This window comes from Acanthopagrus latus, chromosome 12, assembly GCF_904848185.1.
Source record: "Acanthopagrus latus isolate v.2019 chromosome 12, fAcaLat1.1, whole genome shotgun sequence".
Classification (NCBI taxonomy): Eukaryota; Metazoa; Chordata; class Actinopteri; order Spariformes; family Sparidae; genus Acanthopagrus; species Acanthopagrus latus.
Window position 1 is genome coordinate 399,209 of NC_051050.1, and position 24,323 is coordinate 423,531.

Here is a 24,323-nt window from a genome sequence, read left to right on the forward strand (position 1 = left end):
ACTCTATTTGTACCACCTTGGTTTAGGTCATACCATACAGTCAGGACTTTTTGTGGGCATTTCTGATTTTAGGCCTTCCATGTCTAGCTTACATTTTTGTGCTGGGTCCTGTTTTGTTCACAATTTACACTGCTGCCTTTAGGACATCTCACAAGATCACACAACATCAGCTTCCACTCTTTATGCAGATGATACCCAGGTTTACCTCACCTGTGATCCCAATAACTTTTATGAATGTTTCACTTATCAACGGTCTGGGGGACATTGATAAATGAATGACTCAACATTTCCTTCAGCACATCAGATAAAATGCTGAGAAATGTCTGTTTGGCATTCACTCCTCCAAAAATGAAATTACAAACAAGCCCATACTTCAGTGTTATTACTCCACAGTGTAGGAACCTTTCTTTTATTTGGTGTCAGGTACAGTCATCCTTTAAATCTTAGGATATTTGCTAAAAATAATCCATTTCTGTCCACCAAAAACCTTGAAACAGTCAACCCCCCCCCCCCCCCCCCCCCCCCTTTTTTTTTTTTTTTTTTTAAATCTTTCAGGGCTTGATTACTGTAACTAATATTTTCTCCATCTACATTAAAAAGTCTCTCTCCTCTCCACAATTTATCCTGAATGCAGCTGCCAGGATTTTAACAGGTACCCGAAAACAAGAGCACAATCTATTCCTTCATCTTTATAGTAGCTATCGTTTCATTTTAGAGTTGATTTTATAAAATGTTTTAAGGCACCAAATAATTTGGGCCTTAGCTTTATTTCTGACCTTTTAACTCTCCATATACTATCACACCCAAAGGTGCTGAAATGTTTCTCTCCTGGTGGTTCCTTGTTTGGGACTGAAAAACCAACAAGACAGATATAGCCATTAAGGCCCCCAGACTCCAGAATAATCTTCTAGAGGAGATTCCATCTCGTCATTTGAGTCTCTTAATGTGCAGTCTTGCCGTCCTGTGCTTCTCTAACTTACCTTCCCATACCATTGTTTTATTGTTGTTTTATTACTTATTACTTATCTTTCTGCTTATTCTATGTTTTGTGTTGTTGATGGAACTATTCATATTGCTGTCCATATTGTTCATGTTTAACACTTTCTGGAATGCTGTTGTGATGTTTTACCCCTGTAAAGCAAAGCATTTTATTGGAAAGATTCTATTACATAAAAGTGTTATTATTATTTTCATAATTATTATTATTGTTATTATTATTATTGTAGATTTGAATAACCGTCAGCACAGCACAGATATCACATTTTAGACCATACATGTTTTGCAATCAATAATAACACAAATACATAAACATTATCAAATGCCACAAGTGGCTTTATAATTCAGGCAAACAGTCCAATGCTCCTGATTTATTTACACTATGAAAGCCAAAGTGTATGTTGTTTGCTCACATCCCTCCATCTCTCCAACCCTAAGGGAAGGGCAATCTTATGGACCTGCTGGGTTCTTTCAGGTTCGCCATTAAGGCTGACTAGATCAAAACATTCACCAAATTCTCTCTGCTCACTGCTTGACCACTCCTTTTATATTATTTAAATTAACAGTTTATTATATAAATTGCACTTTGGTAAGTTGCATGCAGCTGTGGGGAAAAATAAGTCATACCTCTGTGTTTACAGATGATTTACGTTGGTGTGTTAAACATCCGTTCATTAAAGGGAGGACAGTAATAAGCAAACTGCCCAAACAAAGCAAAACTACTTGATTAAAAATAAAAAAAATAGGGATGCAACTAATGAACTGGCCTTCATGATACAGTTGAATTCAGCTACTCTATAGATAGGTGCTGCAGTCATCACTGTCCCCCTGTATCAGGCACTTAATCATATATTAGCTGTGATATTAGATCTGTCATCCTTGTAATCAAGAAAATGGAGAAGAAGCTTGCTCTGGTCATGTCTATCTACTGAGCTTTATCAGACAGATACAATCATAACAGAGATGGCAACAACAATTTGTGGGAGCAGTTTTTGTGCTTTTATCACCCTAAGCACTGTAAGCTTGTTATAAGCTGTGTAGTCAACCATCTGTTACCATACTGTTAGTTAATATCGCTCAACATGGAGCCTTTTTTTTGTCACTGCTCAAGTACGTCAATTTAGCGCTCGCAAGCACCCTGCTAGCACTCTGATTAAAAGACACGTCACGGGGACACAGACCTTAGGAGTATTTTAGGTGGACTTTATTATGCACAGATTGTGAGCGTCAGTATCAAAGAACAACGTTGTTTAATACCATCTGACTAAAAGCAAGTTGGAACAGTTCGCAAACATGACTTCCAAGAGGCCCTAAGAGAATCAAAATAAAGACTGAAACTTAATTCACATTACAGCTTCTTGTCAGACTTTGGCAGAAAAAGAGGACTCAGATGCAGGATGGCAGCGGTAAAGACAGGTTTTATTTCCTGAACAGCATCTACTGCAGACAGAGTGATAAATCAATAGGCTATGGAAATCTACTGTCAGAAGACAAACATACAACAACAAACACAGCACAGGAACAGAAAACACTCCAGTAGGAGGAAAATTATAATCACTTCTCTAATCTTAAGTCAACATGCTCTTTGAAAACTAGTAAACAAAAATCACTCAGAGGAAAAGACACACAGGCTATAAAATTATCTACACTTGCTATGCTGAAAAACGTAGAAAGAAAAACGCTCCAAAGGAAGAAAAGCAAAACGCTATGAAATTAACTGACTGGAAAAACAAAAGGACTGACCAAAAAATTAAATCAAAATCGCTCTTCTACAGAGGAATACAAATAACAGGAAACAAAACTTGGCAATACTTAACTTTGATCAAGGCAAGGCGGTGAATAATGGCTGAAGTAATCAACAGGACGAACGAAATACTCTGGCAACGAGGACAGGGGAGAACAGACTATAGACTATATACATACGAGGGGAGAGAGCACAGGTGGAAACAATCAGGGATTAGGGGAGATACCAGACTGGTGACACAAGAGGAAGGGCAAGTGACCTGAAACGAGAGGAGAGTTACCTTTCAAAATAAAACATAAAATTCACAAGACAAAAAGCCCAAGACAGGACATCCCTCACCGCGTGTGACACTTCTAATGTCCAAATATTTGTAAAAACAACCAGACAAACATGTGAGCTCATCTTTAACATTATACTGTTTTCAAAAGTGTAGGCTATAAATGTTTTAAAGGCAGACATATGTACATTCCTTCTGAGTAAGGTGACCCACTTCAGATAAAGAAGATCTGTGATATTTTTAAGCCTTGGCCTTTTACATTTGTTATGTATTTGAGTCATACATACCAAACGTTTTGGAACCAGACCAGTAGATTTCCTCAGCATCTGCAATGTCTGAACAGCATTTAACTGATAACTGAGCTCTCAGAAAATTCCCTAAAGGGTGAAGATTTTGTAGAAACTCGGTTTTCAGTATTTACATCTGGATGGACAGAAACAGATTTATTGAAAACAATGATGCAGTCACAGGTTTTTCAGTGTATTGAACAATATTGAAGTATTTCAGCTTGTACATTGTAAGAATGGATGTCATATTGTTTTTGTACTTTGAAATACAGACATTACAGACAGGGGGGGGGGCTGTAGGTCGACTAGTGATCGGAAGGTCACTGGTTCAAATCCCAGCTCCGGGCAGGGCTGAGCTGCATGTCGAAGTGTCCTTGAGCGAGATACTGAACCCCACATTGCTCATCAGTGAGGGCCCTGTGATGAGCTGGCGACTTATCCAGGGAGTACCCTGCCCTCGCCCTGAGACAAGGCTGGGATTGTCTCCAGCAGCAACACCCCGCAACCCCATGGAAAGGGATAAGCGGTTCGGACAATGACATTGATAACAACATGCTAAAAACAGCTAAATACAATGTTTTGCTGACAAAGTAGTATAAATGCAGATTCTGTGAAGAGTAGTCCCATTTCCCTGCATCATTCATAATATTGTCTGTTGCTAAGCAACCAAAAGAATATACTTTTAGGCTAAAGGGCCTATTTCTTAAAAAAAAAAAAAGAAAAAAAAATTCATTCCCAATATGTCAAAAAAACTGATGCTTTGGGATGGTAGCTGGCCTGACCTACAAATTACAATGTGTCAGTAATTGGGAATGAGACTCAAAAATCAACTTTTCTTGCAAAAAGAACTTTAAACAATGGCACACACATGCCCATTGTGTCAGGATGGGGAAAAAGGGAAAAGGTGGACCCAAACGCAGTAGACACGGGAGGCAAAGATGGGGATAAACAAATGGCAAGCTTTAATTAAAGCTGAATACAAAAATCAAAAGCGGAAGAACGGGGATGGAAAAACAAAGTAGCAACTAAGAACAAGTCAAAGTAGCAAAGCAAAAAAATACAAAGTTCAAATCAATGTCAAAGTACAAAATCAAACAGAACAAAATACAAAATAAATCCAAAACCTACCAAACAGGATCATGAGCAAGAATCAGGAGCAAGGAGCAGACAGAGAACATAAGACAGAATACAATGACCAGACAAAGAGTGAGGGGAAACACAGAGACTGAATACACAGACACTAATGACATGACGAGGCACAGGTGAGGAGAGAGGAGGAAGGAAGCCAGGTGTGATGATGAGGGGGAGGAGCACTGAGGAACAGACCAGGAGGGAACAAGATAACAGAGGGAGTCAGAGGGGAGAACATAGGAGAAACTTAAAGGACACATGAGGGCATGGAAAATCAAACACATGACACACAAGACATAATACAAGGATGTAAATAATAAACAAGAAACCAAAAACCAGACACAAGAACACCACAAACAGGAGACATGACACATTGTAAGTGAATGGCCGAGATATGCATTTTTAGGTGTGTTAGTATCAACAGAGATTATTTCTGAAATGGTGCTAAGACACTCGTCTGGACTGAGATTTTTTTTTTTTTTCTTTGTCAAAAAACAAAAACAACCTAATTTCAAGAAATGTCCAAGTACATGTCTAGAAGACCGGTAAGTGCCTGTTTTTTCCACTGACCAGCTGAAGTTGTTATTCAAGTCTGGCAATATTATGGAAACAATTCCTACAGAGACGAAGGCCTTTTTTAAAAAAAGTAAGATCTGTTTTGGAACCAGAATCTGGCTTTGGGAGAAGACTTGCAAGATGTATGAAAAAGGTCTATCTCTGTAGAAATAGTTTTCATAATGTTGTCTATACTATAAATAATTAAGCATCACAGTGGAGAGCTGGATTTGGTGTATTGTGAGGCCAAGTATATCTAAGAGTTAGATAGACTTGAAATCCCTTTCATCCGTTGTTTTGAATATAATACTATTGTTATAATCTTAACAATAAGAGTAAAAAGTTAAAATCTCAGAAAAATGTTCATGAGTTTTAGAATAGCTTTGAATCCAACCTGGCCTGGAGGAAAGTCTACACCTTATACATCAAGTATATAAGTATTGGTGCATTCAAGTTCGAGATTTAGGGAGGAGACAAACAGGAGAATGATACCACAGTGTTTCAAACCCACAGTGTAAATTGTTGGTGGGAATATTCAAGTCTGGGGCTGTTTTGCCTCTTCTAGAGTCAGACACCTTTACAGAATTGACTAAGGAGTTACACAACTTCATTCTTCAGAGACATGCTCCACCCTCTGGTTTGCACCTTTGAAGAGACGGCTTTGTACTGCAGCAGGATAATGAGCTAGAAAACACGTTAAAGCATTTAGACGATCTCCTTCAAGACTGTCATAGATATTCCCCCATGTTAAGTTAAATGTATGCTATCATTAATGTCAAAATAGAATACCAAATACTAACATGTTCTAAAATTCATGAGCAAAGATGTATGCACACTAGAGGTAAGAACTTTAGCCCGAGCCTGAGCCCGAGCCCGACCCGGCCCGAAATTCGGGTCGGGTCGGGCCTAAAATGTCAATCATTACGTTCGGGTCGGGTCGGGTCGGGCTCGGGCTTCTCTCTCGCTGATTTTTTTTTAAATAAATATATGTTTATAAAAATGTATACTAAAACGATGTGTGGATACTAAACTAAGGAATACTTGTTGTAAATAAATAATTTGGATAAAACAGAGAAGGCGGCGCTGTAAGGTAATTGCTATATAACTACTACTAAACAGGAGGCGCAGAGCAAGAGCACGCTTTGCGCACGGCTTTGCGGACATTTCGTGAACGTAATCTTGAAATTTCGGGTTTGCTTCGGGCTCGGGCCTGCAAATCAAGTTAATTGGTCAGGCTCGGGCTGGGTCGGGCTTTAATGCCTGCGGGCCTGGGTCGGGTCGGGCTGGATTTTTTAGGCCCGATCTTACCTCTAATGCACACATCGTACATCTTTTTTGAGATCGAAACAGAATAGGTTGAAATTGAAAAAAAAAATGAGAGAACATATTTCTTCAACTTTAATCACAACTAATATTTGCAAGTAAAAACATATGACCATTTTATATGACAAACCTTTGCTTGCAAATCAGTCCTCTTTGCTTGTGAGTTACAAAGTTTTGCTTGCGAATTCAACTGCACTTGATGGGCAGGGCCAATGCTGGTGGATGAGAGAAGAGTTTCTATTGGTTGGTTTGACCTGGCTCCAGCACCAGCTACGTCTTCCGCATTACACCCACTTCTACCTTATGCTGTGCTTGCCTGGAGGCAAGCCTGTTGCCCTTTCCCATAAGTAATGAATTGCGCTATATATCGTTGGCTACAGCCTGCCATACATTCACAACAACAACAACAACACAAGTAATGAATTATAATGCCCTGCTGCTGCAAGCACACTGATTAGCAGCAACATGGTTGTCTCTGCAAGTCATGGCTGACAACAGACTGCGCGTCGGACGGTTCTTAGGCCTCCGTGTCACCTGTTAACTTCTGTTTATGGATACCTCGTTGGGCATTATTCCTAACATGTTGCATGGTACTCGTGGTGCCAAAACTTCACTGTTCCTACACAACTGTAATCTCAGCCGGGGGCAGGACGGACGGAGAAGACCACAGCAACCCACAAACACCCGCTATAAAGCAGCTAACATTGAAAATAAGTATAGCGGTGCAGCGCCGTTGTTCACCGTCTGGGGAGAACTCTGACAGTGGATTACTAAACTACCGGTGAACGCGGTGCCAGTTTCCACTGTGTAGCGGGCTGCCGCTGCTCCTCCCGGCTCCCATTCTCACCACAGCTGTTCTAATGTCAACAAACACACGTGGCGAATAATTTAACAAATTCATGCACATTACCAAACCCAGATTTATGCGTCTGTTATGCTGCTTCACAGCGGGTGTTTGTGGGCTGCCGCGGTCTTCTCTGTCCATCCATCCCCCGGCTGATATTACTGTTGTGTAGGAACAGTGACGTTTTGGCACATGCAACATGTAAGGGATAATGCCCGACAAGGTATCCATGAACAGAAGTTAATGGACGACGCGGAGGCCTAAGAACCGTCCAACGTGCAGCCTTTAGTCAGCCGTGACTAGCAGAGACAATCATGCTGCTGCTAATCAGTGTGCTTGCAGCAGCAGGGCATTATAATTCATTACTTGTGTTGTTGTTGTTGTTGTTGCTGTAGCCAACCATATATAGCGCAATTCATTACTTATGGGAAACGTTTCAAGAGCAACATGCTTGCCTCCAAGCAGCACAGCACAAGGGAGAAGTGGGTGTAATGCGGAAGACGTAGCTAGAACTGGAGCCAGGTCAAACCAACCAATAGAAACTCTTCTCTCATCCACCAGCGTAGGCCCCGCCCATCAAGTGCAGTTGAATTCGCAAACAAAACTTTAGAACTTGCAAGCAAAACTTTGTAACTCAAAGGCAAAGAGGATTAAGTTTTTTAACTTGAAAGCAAAGAGGACTGATTTATAAGCAAAATGGTCATATGTTTTTACTTACAAACATTAGTTTTGATTAAAGTTAAAGAAATATGTTCTCTCATTTCTTTTTTCAATTGCAACCTATTCTGTTTCGATCTAAAAAAAAATATATATGATTGCCACTTCAAATCCCTTTTTTGGTTTTAAATCTATTTTATTTGATTGAATAATAAAGATACAAAATTCTCTCCATAACAAAGTAACTGCAATATTGGGCTTTCAGTTGGAGTTTATATAAGTTATAATAAAAGTGACACTTTATAGATTGCATTGTATAATGTATGAACTTTCAAGTCTGAAAAAACAACCCTGATTGGTGATAACATTAAGACACTATTGAGATGCATTACGATAGATGGATAGATGGATCAATAGATAGATAGAGTGACAAATAAACAATGATACAAGGATGCATTTGGGCTGTTTTCTGAAAATGAAAATGTCTTTTTGTTTGGGCTTATGGTTAAAATGTTATTTATATATTAGCATGTGTCTGTGTGTGTTGAAGACCTTAAGTTCTAAGAATGGATTGTCCTCTTTTTCAGAAGCTGAGGAGCTGTATCAGAAACGTATTTTAACAATAACAGGAATCTGCATTGCACTCCTAGTCGTGGGAATCATGTGTGTGGTTGCCTACTGCAAAACAAAGTAATTCATGTCAAATTCTTTTGTTCACGTTTACCTAAAGATACACTCCCTGATTTTATTATAGTGCCCAATAGTGCCCCACAACTTTTCAAAAGCTTTTCATTTACATATTTTTCTGTGGTTAAAGAATTCTATCAGTGGGAAGTATTTGAAACTGTGATGCAGAGGTCACACTGACAAATGACAGAATAAAAGAAGACAACAACAGCAAAGCATGTGAATAAATATTTAGATCAAAGAGGTCTGTCAACACAAGTCTTGAACTTTAAGCAAGAAACAAGTAGGAGACTTTGTTCTGATAACCTGAGGTAGCCAGTGTAGTGAATATAGCACCCAAGTAATTTGATTGTTGTGCCTTACTATAACATGAAGCCTTAATAAGTCATTTCTGAATTTAGAAATATTCTAGTTGTCCGGAGCTTCTTGGCTAAACATGAATACAAGTCTTTACAATGGTCAAGATTAGAGTAACCATTGGAAAGAGGAAGTTTAGTTTGGAAATGTATAATTAGCTATTATCCAACAGAGACTAACAGAGAAGACAACAACTTAATGCATTTGTTTATTTTAAGTAGGAATCAAAAACTGTTGGAAAACAACTTTGAGTTAGCCAGATGGCCTGATGTTATTTTCCAAATGTTTTGTTTGGACAAAGATTTGAACTTATTATTATTATTATTTTTTTTTTTTGTAATTAAGCTGCAAAAGACTGTGAGACATCCAGGCATGTAGTCCTCCAGACAATCATGTAAAGTGACGAAATTAGAAAGATTCTCGGATTTCAAAAAGCTGGACATCATCTGCATACAGAAATCTGAGGATTATTTTGGTGCTATTGGATACTATAACATTATTGAGGAGTGTATATTGTGCAGACCTCAGTATGTAAAAAAGATGAATTATCATTACTATCATTACAACCTTTGATGAAATTGGGGTTAATGGTACATTTGGTACCTTCTCCTCAGATATGTTGTCCAGTTGTGATCTTGGCTACTTCACAATCTAGTTTGTGTTTGTACAAACAGGAAGCAGAGGAAGAAGCTCCATGACCGACTGAGGCAGAGCAAGAGGAATAAGAGGAATAACAATACCAATACTGGTATTGGACCAAACCTGGCAAACGCAGCTAGACAACATCAGATTTCAAACTTGCCTCTTCAAGATTTTCAGCCTATAAATGTATGTTGTTACTTGTTGGTATCAAACAAAACTCATCAAAACCGTTTTAATTTGTACACTCACACCAATTGTTTATGTGATTTCTACTACCATATAGCAATGTAATGAGACAACTATGCAGCATGCAACTGAAAGGGAGACAGAAATGACCTTCTCCACAAGCAAATATGCCTTATCTGCGCATGAACCCACCACATTCACCCAAATCTCCAGCCAAAGGTAAGAAAGAAACTTCAATATAATTTATAAGTTTGGTAAATTTGATTTGGTTTTAATCAGTTCAATTCTCAGACGTAACATGGATAGATCAGATAGCAGACATCAGGGCTTCATTTGTAAATCAGCAGGTCCTACAAAAAGAGAGGGTGCTTTTCCAGCAGAAAAAGTTGTGGAACACATAAAAAATGCACAGTGCATTGAACAAATTGGACACCTCCTGGGTGCAAGCTGTTAAAACTAAACCCAACTAAAATTGTCATAGTTAGTAAAGCATTATTTATTTCGAATGATTAATCAGATCATTTCACAATGCACTGATTAAGGCATTGCAACATTCCAGACCACATTTGTAGGTGTAAATACAATTAAAAAATCAGGCTTCAACAGATGCATCTCAGTCTGGATGTCCTGGCCACTCATATCGACATTCGACATCATGGTGATGTCAAATACAGAGTCATGAAAGTGCATCAGAGCAGCTGAGCAGAATCCATGCTCTACTTACTAGTTTTTATTCAGTTACAGTTAATTGAAGGGGAAAGAAAACATTTTATTTATTGTTTATTGTACCAACAAAGGAAGCAATGATATTACTACGCAAGAGTGAGCAATGCACTGAAGTGTTCCCACACTGTCAGAAAGAAGAAGAGGGAGAGGAAGAGGAGGAAAAAGAAGCAACAAAGTCAGTGGTCCAAACCTTTGCAGTAGTTAACACTCACTTACGTCAGTGCTCAGGTCATAGGGCTCTTTTAAACTCAGATTTTTACCAAAAACTGCCCCATACCCAATGTCCATACGCACAAGAGCCGAAAATGATGTGCCAAATATACTGTATAAACCCAACATTAATACCACTGATAATGATAACATTGTGGATAACATTGATTATCATGCTACAAAGCATTGTTCTGTTCTGTTCTCACCACCCATCTGAACATAGCTGAAGATTATGTACACTCCTTCCACACATGGGGTCGTACTGTGTTGGACTTGACAAAATGTCCCATGAATGCTTCATCAGATCAGGATCTGGTGAATTTGTAGGGCCATGTTGACAGCTTTAGCTCTTTGTCACATTCCTCGGATAATTGCTGAGTAGCTTTTGTGGTGGTGTGGGGCACTGCCGTCCGGGAGTGTTGCTGCCATTGTTTGGGTAGGTAGTTCCCAGACTCTTGTCTTTGTTAATACACACAAACCAGGGAGTCAGTGAAGCAGTTGATGAAGGTATTTATTACAATTATGCAAGAAGAAGATAATTGGTCCTACCTTTGATCCAGAGAAAATGCTGCTTTTTTGAGTATTTCAAACATTGATGCAGATTTCTGGGTCAATTTGATGGTAAAATTCAGAATCATTTAGATCCCAACTCAAAGGTGGTTTTGGGTTCGATGAACAAGTATCCTTGGCTTCACTTCTCACAGATATTGTTACATAAGATGTCCATGACATTTAAGCTCTAAATTTAACATGCCCGTCAAATGTCACAGTGTTTTAGTTTTAAGGAAACCAAATAGCTTGCAAAATATGGTTAGGTCACACCCAGAGGAACTGCTGTCAGAAGTGTGACACATAGAGCAATTCTCAAAGACTAGTTTCAATTAGACATAGTGACTTGGCACCACAAGAGCCAACATATGTTTTTATTTGTGGCCACACTGTAGGCTAGCAGATACAACAGAAATAAAGGGTCCAAACAAGGTTTTAATTGTACTTGTACATAATTTTAACATTTTGGCCACGGACAAAACTAACAATTTCAGCAGAAATAAACAGAGCTTAGCTCACAGGCCTGAATCTGAAGCAGGCACCATCAGCTGTGTTGTCAGCCGTGTCTCTGCTGACTGGCCTGTGTGGGGGCATGTAGCTGGTGAGAGAGTCCCACACTCAAAGGAGTCAATCTAGAGGTGTCTGGGAAGACAAACAGATTAGGGTTGAGCCACCTGCCCCTTTTTCGCAGACGCTGTTATTGAGTATGAAATGGCCTTAGACTGGGACATGCATTGTAAACATACATTACATTTTTGAATAAAATACATTTAAATGTATCAGTATAATGTGACCTTGCTGTAGGGGTCCATTTTACCAGTGATGGTTTGTTTTCTGTGGTTGTCCGTAATAGCAGTGGCATTGCTGAGTGGGGACTGTGGGAGTGAATGTACTCACTAGGGGGGCAGACTAGGGACTATTGTTGTGTCCTTGCTTTAACTGGGAGTCATTCTTGTCTGCTATCTTGCAGGCCATCCCAAAGCTCTTATTTTGTGCTGAGGAAACCATTATCTTAGCTGCACTACCAGTGTGTGTGTGTGTATATATATATATATATATATATATATATATATATATATATATATATATATATATATATATATATATATATATATATATATATATATATTATATTAGGGTTAGGGGTTAGGGCTAACCCTAACCCTACCCTACTACAGAAACTACCCAAAAATGACCCTGATCAAAATTTTACATACCCTAGTTCTTAATACATGCATTGCCCCCTTTAACACCAGTGACAGCTTGAAGTATTTTGTGGTAGATGTGGATGCAGCACTTTGTTTTCTAAGATGGCAAAAAACCTCCAGTTCCTGTTCTTGGGCTGTCTTGTATGAACTCCCCAACTTGAGATCGCCCCAAAGTGGCTCAATGATACTGCGGTCAGGAGACTGAGATGGCTTCACTTTTTTCTGCTGTAGCCAATGACAGGTCGACTTTGCTGTGTGTTTTCGATCATTGTCATGTTGGAACGTCCAAATATGTCCAGTGTGCAACTTCCAGGCTGATGAGTACAAATTTTCCTCCAGTATTTTCTGATAACATGCTGTATTTATCTTGCCATCAATTTTGACCAAGTTCCCCGTGCCTTGGTAGCTCACACATCTCCAAAACATCAGCGATTCACCTCCATGATTCACAGTAGGAATGGTGTACTTTTTTTTGACTTGTTGACTCCTCTCCAAATGTAGCATTTATGGTTGTGGCCAAAAAGTTAAATTTTGGTCTTATCACTCCAAAAAACTTTGTTCCAGAAATTTTGAAGCTTGTCTCTGTGCTGTGCAACCATGTACAACCGAGTTACAGCAACTTTCTGTTTCTTGGCCAATCACCTATATTATGGGGTGGCTGTGGCTTAGGGGTAGAGCTGGGTAGAGTCTTTTTATCAGAAGGTGGCTGGTTTGAGTCCCCTGGTCTGCATGTCAAAGTGTGATTGGGCAAGATCGTGAACCCCAAACTGCTCCTGGTGTACATCATGTGCAACAAACTACACTGCTCACAAAAATTAAAGGGACACTTTTTTTATTGGGCCTGGCATGAAATCAGTTAAACCTGTCTGATAATTTTCTGGTTGGTTAAGCAGCTGAGGGCATCGTTAATCACTTTCAGCTGTATTGGTGTTCATGGAATTAACAACAGGTGCACCACAGTGGCAACAATTAGAAAACCCTCAAAACAGGACTGGTTTTACATGTGGAGGTCATTTCAAGTTTCTCCCTCTTGATCTTTTTTGGCGGATTTTTCACTCATGCTGGTTTTGGCTTGAGTAATTATCTCTACTGGCAGTATGAGGCGATTCCTTAACCCTACAGAAGTTGCACAGGTTGTCCAACTTCTCCAGGATGGCACATCCACACGTGCTGCAGCAAGAAGGTTTAATGTGTCTCCCAGCACAATCTCCAGAACATGGAGGAGATTTCAGGAAACTGGTGGTTATTCTCGGAGAGCTGGACAGGGCCGTAGAAGGTCCTCAAGCCATCAGCAAGACCGATACCTGCTCCTTTGTGCAAGGCGGAACAGGCTGAGCACTGCTCGTGCCCTACAGAATGACCTCCAGAGGGCCACTGGTGTGAATGTCTCTACCCAAACAATCAGGAACAGACTTCATGAAGATGGCCTGAGGGCCCGACGTCCTGTAGTGGGCCCTGTGCTCACTGCCCAGCACCGTGGAGCTCGACTGGCATTTGCTGAAGAACACCAGAATTGGCAAGTCCGCCACTGGCGCCCTGTACTTTTCACAGACGAGAGCAGGTTCACCCTGAGCACCTGTGATAGACGTGAAAGAGTCTGGAGAAGACAAGGAGAACGTTATGCTGCCTGCAACGTCGTTCAACATGACAGGTTTGGTGGTGGGTCAGTGATAGTCTGGGGAGGCATATCCATGGAGGGACGCACAGACCTCTACTGCCTAGGAAATGGTTCTCTGACTGCCATAAGGTATCGAGATGAAATCCTTCAACCCATTGTCAGAACCTACGCTGGTGCAGTAGGTCCTGGTTTCCTCCTAATGCACGACAATGCCCGGCCTCATGTGGCAAGAGTATGCAGGCAGTACCTGGAGGATGATGGAATTGAAACAGCTGAATGGCCTTCACGATCCCCTGACTTAAATCCAATAGAACATCTGTGGGACATTAAGACACCATCCGTCGTCTCATTAGGAGCATGCCGCGACGTTGTCAAGCATGCATACAAGCTCGTGGGGGCCACACAAGATACTGAAAAGCATTTTGAGTTGCAGAAATTAAGTTTTTGAAAAAATTGACTAGCCTGCCACATCTTCATTTCACTCTGATTTTAGGGTGTCTACACAATTGAACCCTCTGTAGGCTGAAAAATTTTATTTCCATTAAAAGACTTGGCATCCTTTTGTTCCTAAGACATTGCCCTGTCGTTATTTGTATAGATATCCAACTTCATATTGAGACCTGATGTATCTAATGTGTTTCTTTAAAGTGCTCCTTTAATTTTTGTGAGCAGTGTACTATCACAAAAATAAACTAAATTCAGAAGGGTTGACTTCCTTTTGAGTTGAGGCAGTGTCACCAAGAGCTTTTTATGTAAATGTAGTTGCGATAGATGTATGTAACAGATTTCGGGCATGTACGTCAAACTAGCAGCAAGGACTACAGTCAGAAGTATAGAAACATTTTTTTCCCTGAAATGCTCCCAGTGGCATATGAGGCCATATGGGCAACAGACGTGTCTCCAGTAGAATCAAGGGTTTATAAGTTCATTGTGTGAAGATCACTCAGCCACAACATTAACATTACTTAGGACCTAAAAGTAATTTTTGGAAGGAAAACTGTTGATTTTATTTCTGTTACAGTAAAACACCAGTGACAAAAAAAATTTGAACACTCTGTTAGACCAGAGGATACAGAATCTTCTATGCGGTTGACCTGGCAACTTGTACCACAAACTGAATTCTGGGTCAATGCTGTGCATCCTAGGCACCAAAGCCATCCAGAACTGTCGAACAATAGGATTACTAAAGTGTCTCACCCATTAATTTGGACATTTTGGGAGGCTCAATCCTGATAGGCTGAAGAAATACTTGCAAATTCCAGTAATTCCAGCTGCTGATTATATTATTGAAAACTGCATTAGAAAGTAAGAAATTCATGCTGGTTAGGGTTAGTGAGTTACTGAGAGCAAATTGCTGTGAAAGGCTCAGACAGAAATTTGACTCACAAATGTATTTATGTCATGGTCTAGAGGCCTGTCTGAAACCTGTCTCCATGTAAACCACCGCCCTTCCCTGTCTCTGCAGCTGGAGTAATGACTGGAGCAACAGTGTTCTATCTGACACTGAGTCCGTCTCGGTGATGTCATTGCCCGAGCATAACCAACGTGCCACACGGGGCGACTGGGGTCGTCTGAATGCCACTGGTGGCACCAGAGACTTAGGTGCTCACTCAAAGAGGGGCCAAGATACACCTAACTTCAACAGGGACTTGTCTTAAAGTAAAAGGTAACGGATTGATTCATTTTAACAAACAAACAACAAAGGCTTTCAGAGGACAATATCAGCAATTGAAATTGGTAAATAACACTTTACTTCTAAAAAGTATGTATCCTAAATATTTAATAATATAGAAGGCCACTGTTTTTAGGCTCAATATTGTTGCAATCAAAATTATTCAAAATATAATATTTTTGGCAAAATGTACATTTTTTCAGGTGTTTGCAATAAACAAATCTCATAAGAAAAGTTTTAAATAGTTAAATAAAACTAGTATTACAAGGATTTTATCCAAATTCAACACTAAATCTTACTTTCAATGATTACTGCAAGATATTCAACCCCCTGAACAGAATTCTTCAGAGCACACATTTGCAAATCAGGTGTGGTCTCAAGCACACCTGATGCAACCAGTCAAGGGCTTCATTAGTTGAATCAGGTGTGCTTAAGATAGAACACCTCAAATACCAGGACTGTTGATGATGATGTTTAATTGAATGTATGAAATATGGCTTAAGCTAAGAGAATTGTCCAAAATGTTCAGAGAAGAGATCATTGCCTTGCACAAATAAGGAAAAGGACAGAAAAAGATAGCAAAGCCACTGCATTTTCCTAGAGATACAGTCAGTAGTGTAACATGATGGTGATAGGCCCCGGTGCAAATATTTTTTTTGTGCCCCCCATCCCCGCCCTACACAACACAAGCACACACTCATGCGCACATGTTTTGACACACACACAGTCACTTGAGATTATCAGGGCGATGGAGAAACAAATGTACGCCACCGTGAGTGACAGCAGAGATGAGGAGTTTTGACGCGAGTGCTGGTTGGCTAAATCGTTTCCTCCGCCGCAACAACTGGCAGAAGATGTAGAACCATTGAATTAAATGCCTGTCCCAAATTACCACCTGGTCCCAAATAAACGCCTGGTCTGTGATTGAAACAAATAAACGCCCTGCCTATTATTTGGTATTTTACGGTATGATAACTCTCCCGGCCTGGGGAGAAAGACATGCATTGGCTCGGCCTACAGTGCTCAGCTGCAGACACAGCAGAGAGGTGAGAATTGGCCCAGTGGCTTGTCTGTCTAAAGGGGCGTTCAGACCAAACGTGACAGACACAAATACAATCACTTGAGACGCTTGTATTGCTTGTATTCGCACTTGTCGCGCTTGACACTCAAGGGGAAAAAAAGACGACACTTGCACGCTCATTTTTGAACCGGTATTTCTCAACCCACTCTCTTTCCACATCGATCATGGCTGATATCACCAGTGTACCTGCTATACAAGTCCCAGAAACGCCGGAAAACCAACCGCCATCGTGTCTGGGTTAATGAAGTCCTCTGGAGACACCCGGAGCTGGGGTAATTTCACTGTCTCCTCCAGGAGCTCCGTCTGGATGACGACCGGTTCCAGTGGTACCTCAGGCTGACCGGAGCCCAGTTTGAGGACCTGTTAGATCGGGTCTGTGCCCGATGACAAATTATCATTTCCTCCTTCTATACCGGCCACTAACCTTACTGTCACAGTCACCTGACTTGAACCCCATTGAAAATCTCTGGTAGAAAAAGGCAGTTGCAGCATGCAAACCCAACAAAATTAGTGAACTGAAGGCCTTTGCCTATGAGGAATGGGCTAAGATTTCTCAGGAATGCTGCCAGAAGCTGGTGTCTGGCTATGCATCACGTTTGCAGCAGGTCATAACAGCGAAAGGGTGCTCTACTAAGTACTGAAGATGCTTGTCATGAAGGGGTTGAGACTGCAGTGTTCATTAAAAGTAGCATTTTGTGTTGAATTTGGAGAAACCATATGTAATATTAGTTGTGTTGGGCTACTTAAATTGGTCTTGTTTGATTTGTTTACTGCAAACAGCAGCTAGTTTGTACATTTTGCCAATAACCCTAATTTTCAGTGAGGGTTTAATAACTTTGATTGCAACTGTATATACTGTTAACCAAAATGCTACACTATTATTGGAGATACATTGTGATGGGTTAATTAATTAATAATTAATTAGTTAAAGTGTTAATAAACTATGTACAGTAAACAAAAATTAAATAAATACCCTTTACCATATGCATACATTACGTTTCCCTCAATTCAAATACATTTTCTCAGCTCTTTAGAACTCAAGACTGAAAGATTAATTATGTTAGCAACAGGAACCTTTTGATCTTCACCACAAAATCAGAATTGAGATTCACTGGTTAGTGTTTTAGTAAAATGCACAGGATCTATTATTTTGAATTCTAGTCCTGTGTTCAAGGTTTTATGTTGTTGATGACAGGTATACCTGCTGCAACTACGCTGGTTCAGGTTTGCAAATGGAACCCACAATAGATGAAATTCTAACTGAAAGAGGCAAATTTTAACATTTTGGTTTTGGACAGGTCCGTGTGCATGCACTTCTGAAACTAAAGCCATAAAAATTTTTTACATATATTTAAAAATCAAAACAAAACAAAAAAAAAAACCCACCCAGTCTGAGCAGGTTTTAACGCACTAGGTAGCACAGATCTATAATATCTGACAGGTGTCAATACTAATGAATGCTGTATTGATGTACTTTGTATGTTATGCTATTTCTAGATTACTCTCTCACCACATGTTCTTTAGAAATGTTTAGGATTGTTTAAGTATAAACAAACAAAAAAAGTATGCATTTCTCATTTCTTCTCGCTTATTCGGTGAAATTGAACACTATCATTATAATGTTATATTATCAATTGTTGCCTCAGGGTTGTTCCAAGGCGGGAGCAAAGACAAGAGATTTTACTTAACAAGGGGAATGTATTTAACAAATTATTAGCCACCAGTTTATAGCCTGGTAGCCTGAACAGGTGAGCTGAATCTAGCTGATGACCCTACGCTGCCCACCAGGCTCTGGGAGAGAGAGAGAACAGCTCAGAAGTTATTACATAATAGATGGCCAGGTATGATTAGCTAGCAAATATTCATAATCCAAATATCTAATATTACACATATTTGACAATGCATGGCAAGAGAGTTATCGCCTGTGAAGGGCAGCTGCCAGAGGCCATGTCGAGGTTGACCTACGGGCAGCTAAGAGAATTTTTTCTCCGGTTTTCCAGCTGCTCTACAATCTGTGGTGCGGCAGTTGATGTCACACACTCTTGCTGACGCAATACACATCCATTATAAAATCAGAAGACGGGCTAAAAATCCTTAAAACTAAAACTGTGATTATTTCAAAACCGTACAATATTTTTAAAAACTGAATACAAGTCCAATAGTTCAAGGTCTTGTGAGTCTTTTAAAGTTGGGTGTCTAGCTCAAAGTATGAGGGACAAGAAGAGGTTGAAAGTCGAGGAGTTTTGCAGAGGATTTGAAGACTTTCCCGTCCATGTAAATGTATTTTTTTTGTTTGAAAAAGCTGAATTTCTGAAAAAGTTTAAAAGTTTAAAAGCACAAGGCTGAAAGACCCTTAAAAAACTGAACGTTTTGATAGTGGAACGGTTTCAATCACTGAACGTAAGCTGAAGTTATAGCAAAATGAAATTTGAAAAATTTCCCATAAGGATGAATGGGCAAAATTTGCCAGGAAAAGCTGAAAATTTCCAAAAGTATAGAAGGTAGAAAAAAGAAAACTACACACCATAATGTCCTTAAAAAGCTGAACATTTTGATGGTAAAATAGTTTCAATAGCTCAATATTTGTAGGAGAAGAAGCGTGCCAAAAAACGTACCGAATCAGGAATGGTAAAGATAAAAAATTCCAGAAGAACAATAGTGTGAATGCCTTTAGCATTCACACTAATAAACCTTGGGATCACATGTGCTTATGTACACAAGAGATACATTTACATGAAATATATCACTCTGTCATGGACATTTGTATGTATGAATGTGTAGCACAAGGACTTGGGCTTGGTGTGTCACAACAATCTGAGATGGGTCCAGGGGAACGTCTGAGCTCCTGAGAAACCTCAAGAAGTTTCTCATCAACACTTAAAAACAACTCATATTAGCATTACAGTGGACATTTTTGTTCATGGGCAATTTCCTAACAGGTCTTCCACCCCCTTTGAGGTGCATTATCACACTGAGAGCAACAGCCTTTGCAACACTACAGATGTGCATTGCACAACTGTGTCTGCAGCTTAGGAAAATTAATGTTGATGGATAACATGGATCACATTCCATCAGCCCATACAGTTATGTGATTGCTGCATCGTAGGCAACTGGACTTGTTTCAGTTTCTTGATGAAATTTCACTTCTCATCCAGAAGGCTTCTAACCAACTGGAGAAGGGTTGCAGTTTTTTTCAAATCTGTGTGGGTCCTTTCAGTGCCATTAAGGACATCTGGGGCTTTGAGTTTCAGAGTCGTTTGGGCCACTTGTGGGTCATTGACCCAACTGACATTCATGTGGGTTGTTAGGGCTAGGTGAGTCCAGGTGTAAATGGTTGTATGCTATCTAGGGAGGGAAGAACTCAGCTCTGGATTTTAGGTGGGTGGTGCAACTAATGTTAGCACATATTAGCTAGTTAACCTCATCGCCTGAAGAACATTGACCCTTAAAATTACAATTTGGCATATTACAACAACTACCAGCTACCAGTAGCCTTACCACCGCAACTAATGTGTTGTGAGAGGTTATATTGTCAAATTAAAAAATTAACAGCTTAAGTCCCTGAGGAGCTACATTGGCATTAGTGACATTAGTTATATGTTGTATATCTACACCACTGGTTAAAGTTATATCACAAGTTAATCTGGGCAGATTGCTACAGTTAATAAGTGATGACTGATCAGTTTCTTTTTTGTGTACTTTCCATTAAGTAGTTACCCAGTAGACCCAATAAATATGAATTACTTGAAGGTACACAAAAGGTACAATTATTCAGTAATTGTTTTTAGTGAGTCCCATGGGTAACTACTCAGTATAATATTTCACTTAAGTTGAAGCTACGAAAAAAGAGTAACTAATGTTTCAGTAAGTATTTAAGAAGCCTATTTCAGCATGATGTCTCACTTTACATAAAAACAGTCACTAATTATTCAGTAATTAGGAATTAAATGATTGATCACTAGTTCATGTCAGTTGGAAGGTGATTGATAGTTAATCAAGAACAACTCAAGAAAAAAGTGGTCAGTATGACAATTAACAGATATTTATAAGCTAATCATTACCTAATCATTCATTAATATATCATCTCCCAGCCTGCTCTCCAGTGACTTATCATCATCATCATCTACGTAGTCCTTCAATCAAAGTTATTCAAGAATTCCCTCCTTTTTTTGTGTTTCTTATTGTAAAGTGTTACCAGGGCTTGATGCGTGCATACACTACTTTCTAAGCTCAAATAAAGGATTCACAAAAAAACCCTGAAAAGTGTGTGTACTTTTGGGGGGGCAAGGGGAATTTGCAAAGCCTATACTGAGGTAGTGAATAGAAGCCAGATTATAGAAACTGTTTATAGTTGGACTTGAAGTGAAGTATAGTCAGTGGTGTAAGTATCAGCGGTGCAACCGTCGCAGCTGCACTGGGGCCCAGACGCCATCAGGGGCACATGAACGGAGGAAAAAAAGAAAGCAGCTATCCATAATTGCCACAGGGCCCTGTTTCTGTGAATGAAATAGCTGGGGGTGGGTCGGTAAGCTCACGCTCTTTTGTTTTCCCTTCATTTCTCGGCACCGCCTTTGCATTTTATACTTGCATTCTCCATTTTTGTTACTCTATTCTTTGTGCACTGGTGTGTTGTTGTTTGTCTCTCTCTCTGTCTCTACCTCTATCTCTATCTCTGTCATCACTGACTGCTCATCATTAAAGGTGATTGGATGAGGGGGGTCTAGAACATGTGTGGGTGGCACTCCTGGGCCTCTGTAGCCTCTCATCACCCCTCTGCTGTGTATGCGGCTGAGCACTGTGGGCCGAACCACTGCATGTCTCTCTCCCCAGGCCGGGAGAGTTATCACAGTTACCAAGGCAAGGTGTCGCAGAACAAAAAAATAAATAAAAGAGATAATAATAATTATCGGCCCATTATTGATCGGCCCACCGGGAAAAATCCCGGTACTCCCGAAGACCAGTCCACCCCTGCAACAGCAGTTCTCTCGAGTGGCTATGTGTGTGTGTCCACGTTTGTGTGTGTGTGTGTGCGTGCAGTGTGCACGAATGTGCGCTTGTTATTTGCACCGGGGCCTATCACCATGATGTTACGCTACTGGGTATAGCTATGACAACCTTAAATTATAACATCTTTACCTCCTCCGAAATTGGATTGAGCAAATGATCAAAGCTGGGAAATGAAGCCAGGAAAAGCCTTCACATGACCAATAAACTACATATCCTCTGTGTGACTCCTAATCATGATGCAAGCGGAATTCACTGTTACACAACTCATTAAATAAAATGTGTTCATGTATCAAACTTCCATTGTCAAATGATAATGATCACTGTTAACATATAGATATAGCTGTGCCACTTGTGTGTGCTCTGCTTTATGGATTTTCTGTTGTCTCACTATGAGAGGAAGACTGACAATCAATAAATTATAAACTTCTAAATGACCTATCAGAGGCAGCTGTCGCTCAGAGGTAGAGCCAACACCTTGTTATTGGAAGGTCACTGGTTGAAGGGGAAGTCTCATTGGGAACCTGAACCACAAACTGCTCCTCATGTGCTGGTTTGTACCATGCATGGCAGCCACCACCATCAGTGTATTTATAAAATGCTGTACATCGCTTTTGACAAACGCATCTGCTAAATGTAAAGGCATATGTATTGGTAAGGGTGGGATAAGGGGCTGATATATATGTGCACACTTCCAATTTAATTAAAAACTAATTTACCTACCTCCAGTTGTTAAAACATCCGTTTGACAGAACAGGCTGTGCTACCCGTGGTTAACGTTTAAGGCTATAAAAAAGGTAAAAGGTTAAAGAATTACCTGACCGTACAAGATGCTCCAAGTACTAAAGCAGTTGAAGCTGTGATGAGGCAGGGATCATTTCCGTGCATTTCCTTTCCGTGCAGGAGAGATCTGAGAGATGAAGTTTCAGGAGTATAGAGGTCTAAGTGAGAAGAGAAGGGCGCATGAAATCTGTCCAAGCAATGATATATTGCAAGCATACACTTTCAGTGCAGAGGGCAGAGTTTTGGGGAGGAAAAAAAAAAAATCAACATTGTTGTTTTTGTAACTTCCTGTCGTTTTTGCAGCTAGCAAACTTCTCCCTCCTCTCTACATCACAACACTTGTACAAATATATTTGTTTTTCATCACTTGACGTCTTTATATAAAGTTGTCACAAGGGGCAAAATGTATAAAACTCAAGTGTAGAAATCTGTGGGAAACAGATTGGGGTTGGGAAACATGCATACACAGTCTTTTCATCAAATGTATAAAACTCCATGTATGGCTGTTCCCACTGTTCTTTTCCATATACATCTCAATCATCCTAAAATTTTATGCACAAGCACAAGCAGTATGATCATCCCCCCAATTCACATGGCTCTAAACATGCCTCAAATTAACTAATTTGTATACAAAGGGCCGGAATTTAGTTTAGTGTTGAGGAGAAATGTCATAAGCAAAGAAGCAGTTGAAGAACAGGATGCTTAATTATGTGGACAGTGAACTTGATGTAATGATTGATCAAAATCGCAGATGAATTTTTCAAAATTTTCAAGTTCAGTTCTTGCTTTTGCAACAAAATGAAGGAAGTGAAACTGCAGAAAGGTGAAAGCTGTGAGTTCAAAGCCACAGTCTTTGGAGGAGTTAGAAGTGATCTGATTCCGAGTGAGAGGCCAGGAGACACATCTCACATCATCATCAATTTGACAAGGGATCCCTGCGCTGTCTCCGCTTGATGAGTGGCTATCATCATGGGCTAGAACACCAGTACAGCTCCTTAAACCTCATTCTACCATAAACTGCGCATTGGCATGTCCTCTCACAACACCAGAGCAGCTTATGGGTCATGTGGCAGAGCCATTACACAGCTACAGCCCTTATAGTGCTGAGTCCTGAAGGATTCTTACTCCTGAATTATACAGGAAAATCTGTGCTTGCATTAAAGAGCATGTATTTACTTGTTAATTTATATAAAGATTATTGTCATTATAACTATCATAATGCACACTGACACACATATTGAATGCTCCATTTACTTGGATGGGCCTTCCCAACATTCGGTGGTCAGTTATTTTCGTGTAATTGACTGTTACTAAACATATTTGGCTGCTGTCAAATAATTGCCTTTTTGCCTCTGGTTCACGTATTTCGTAGCACTCCGCACTCTAGTATCTTTGCTCCACAAGTAGTCCGGTCACTTTTCATCCCAGCGTATTTGGTCACTAAGCGACGTCAGCTGATCTGTAGCCTACTTCATATGCGAAAAACTTACTCCTAGGCCACTAGTATGGATGAGTTTTACATTAACTTTAATATTTTTGGAAAATACAGTGATTTCGACACTTGGCAGAAGGCTGAGGAAGGAAAGGAAAAAGAGAGAGGAAAGCAGCAAAGGGGAAGAAAAGAAATGGCCCGTTTTGAATGACAGAGACGTTGATAATTTTATCAACGTCTCTGTCATTCAAAACGGGCCAGAAGAGGATCGACAGGAACTGAATACCAAAAAGAGCTTGGGATGGGCCGTGTCAGTTTTAAAAGACTAGTTAGAGGACTTGGATTTCAGCGGAC

General features: G+C 40.0%; 1 protein-coding gene and 1 long non-coding RNA gene across 4 annotated transcripts in view; one reads left to right on the forward strand and one right to left on the reverse strand.

Moving 5' to 3' along the window:
* The window catches only part of nrg1 (neuregulin 1), a 55,329-nt gene that overhangs the window by 25,886 nt on the left and 5,120 nt on the right, over positions 1–24,323 (forward strand). Inside the window, exons 5-8 of one of the 3 annotated variants that reach the window (XM_037118097.1) lie at positions 8,402–8,504; positions 9,533–9,686; positions 9,784–9,905; positions 15,463–15,663. In XM_037118097.1, the coding sequence (XP_036973992.1) occupies positions 8,402–8,504; positions 9,533–9,686; positions 9,784–9,905; positions 15,463–15,655 (572 nt within the window). In that variant the 3' untranslated portion in view covers positions 15,656–15,663. The remainder of the gene's footprint in view (positions 1–8,401; positions 8,505–9,532; positions 9,687–9,783; positions 9,906–15,462; positions 15,664–24,323) is intronic. The other 2 variants (XM_037118094.1, XM_037118096.1) reach the window with 2 other exon arrangements.
* On the reverse strand, positions 2,395–3,697 carry LOC119030484. Its single transcript, XR_005078289.1, has 2 exons — positions 3,305–3,697; positions 2,395–2,999 (listed from the first exon to the last, which is right to left on the reverse strand). It is a non-coding gene; the product is annotated as an uncharacterized LOC119030484 (long non-coding RNA).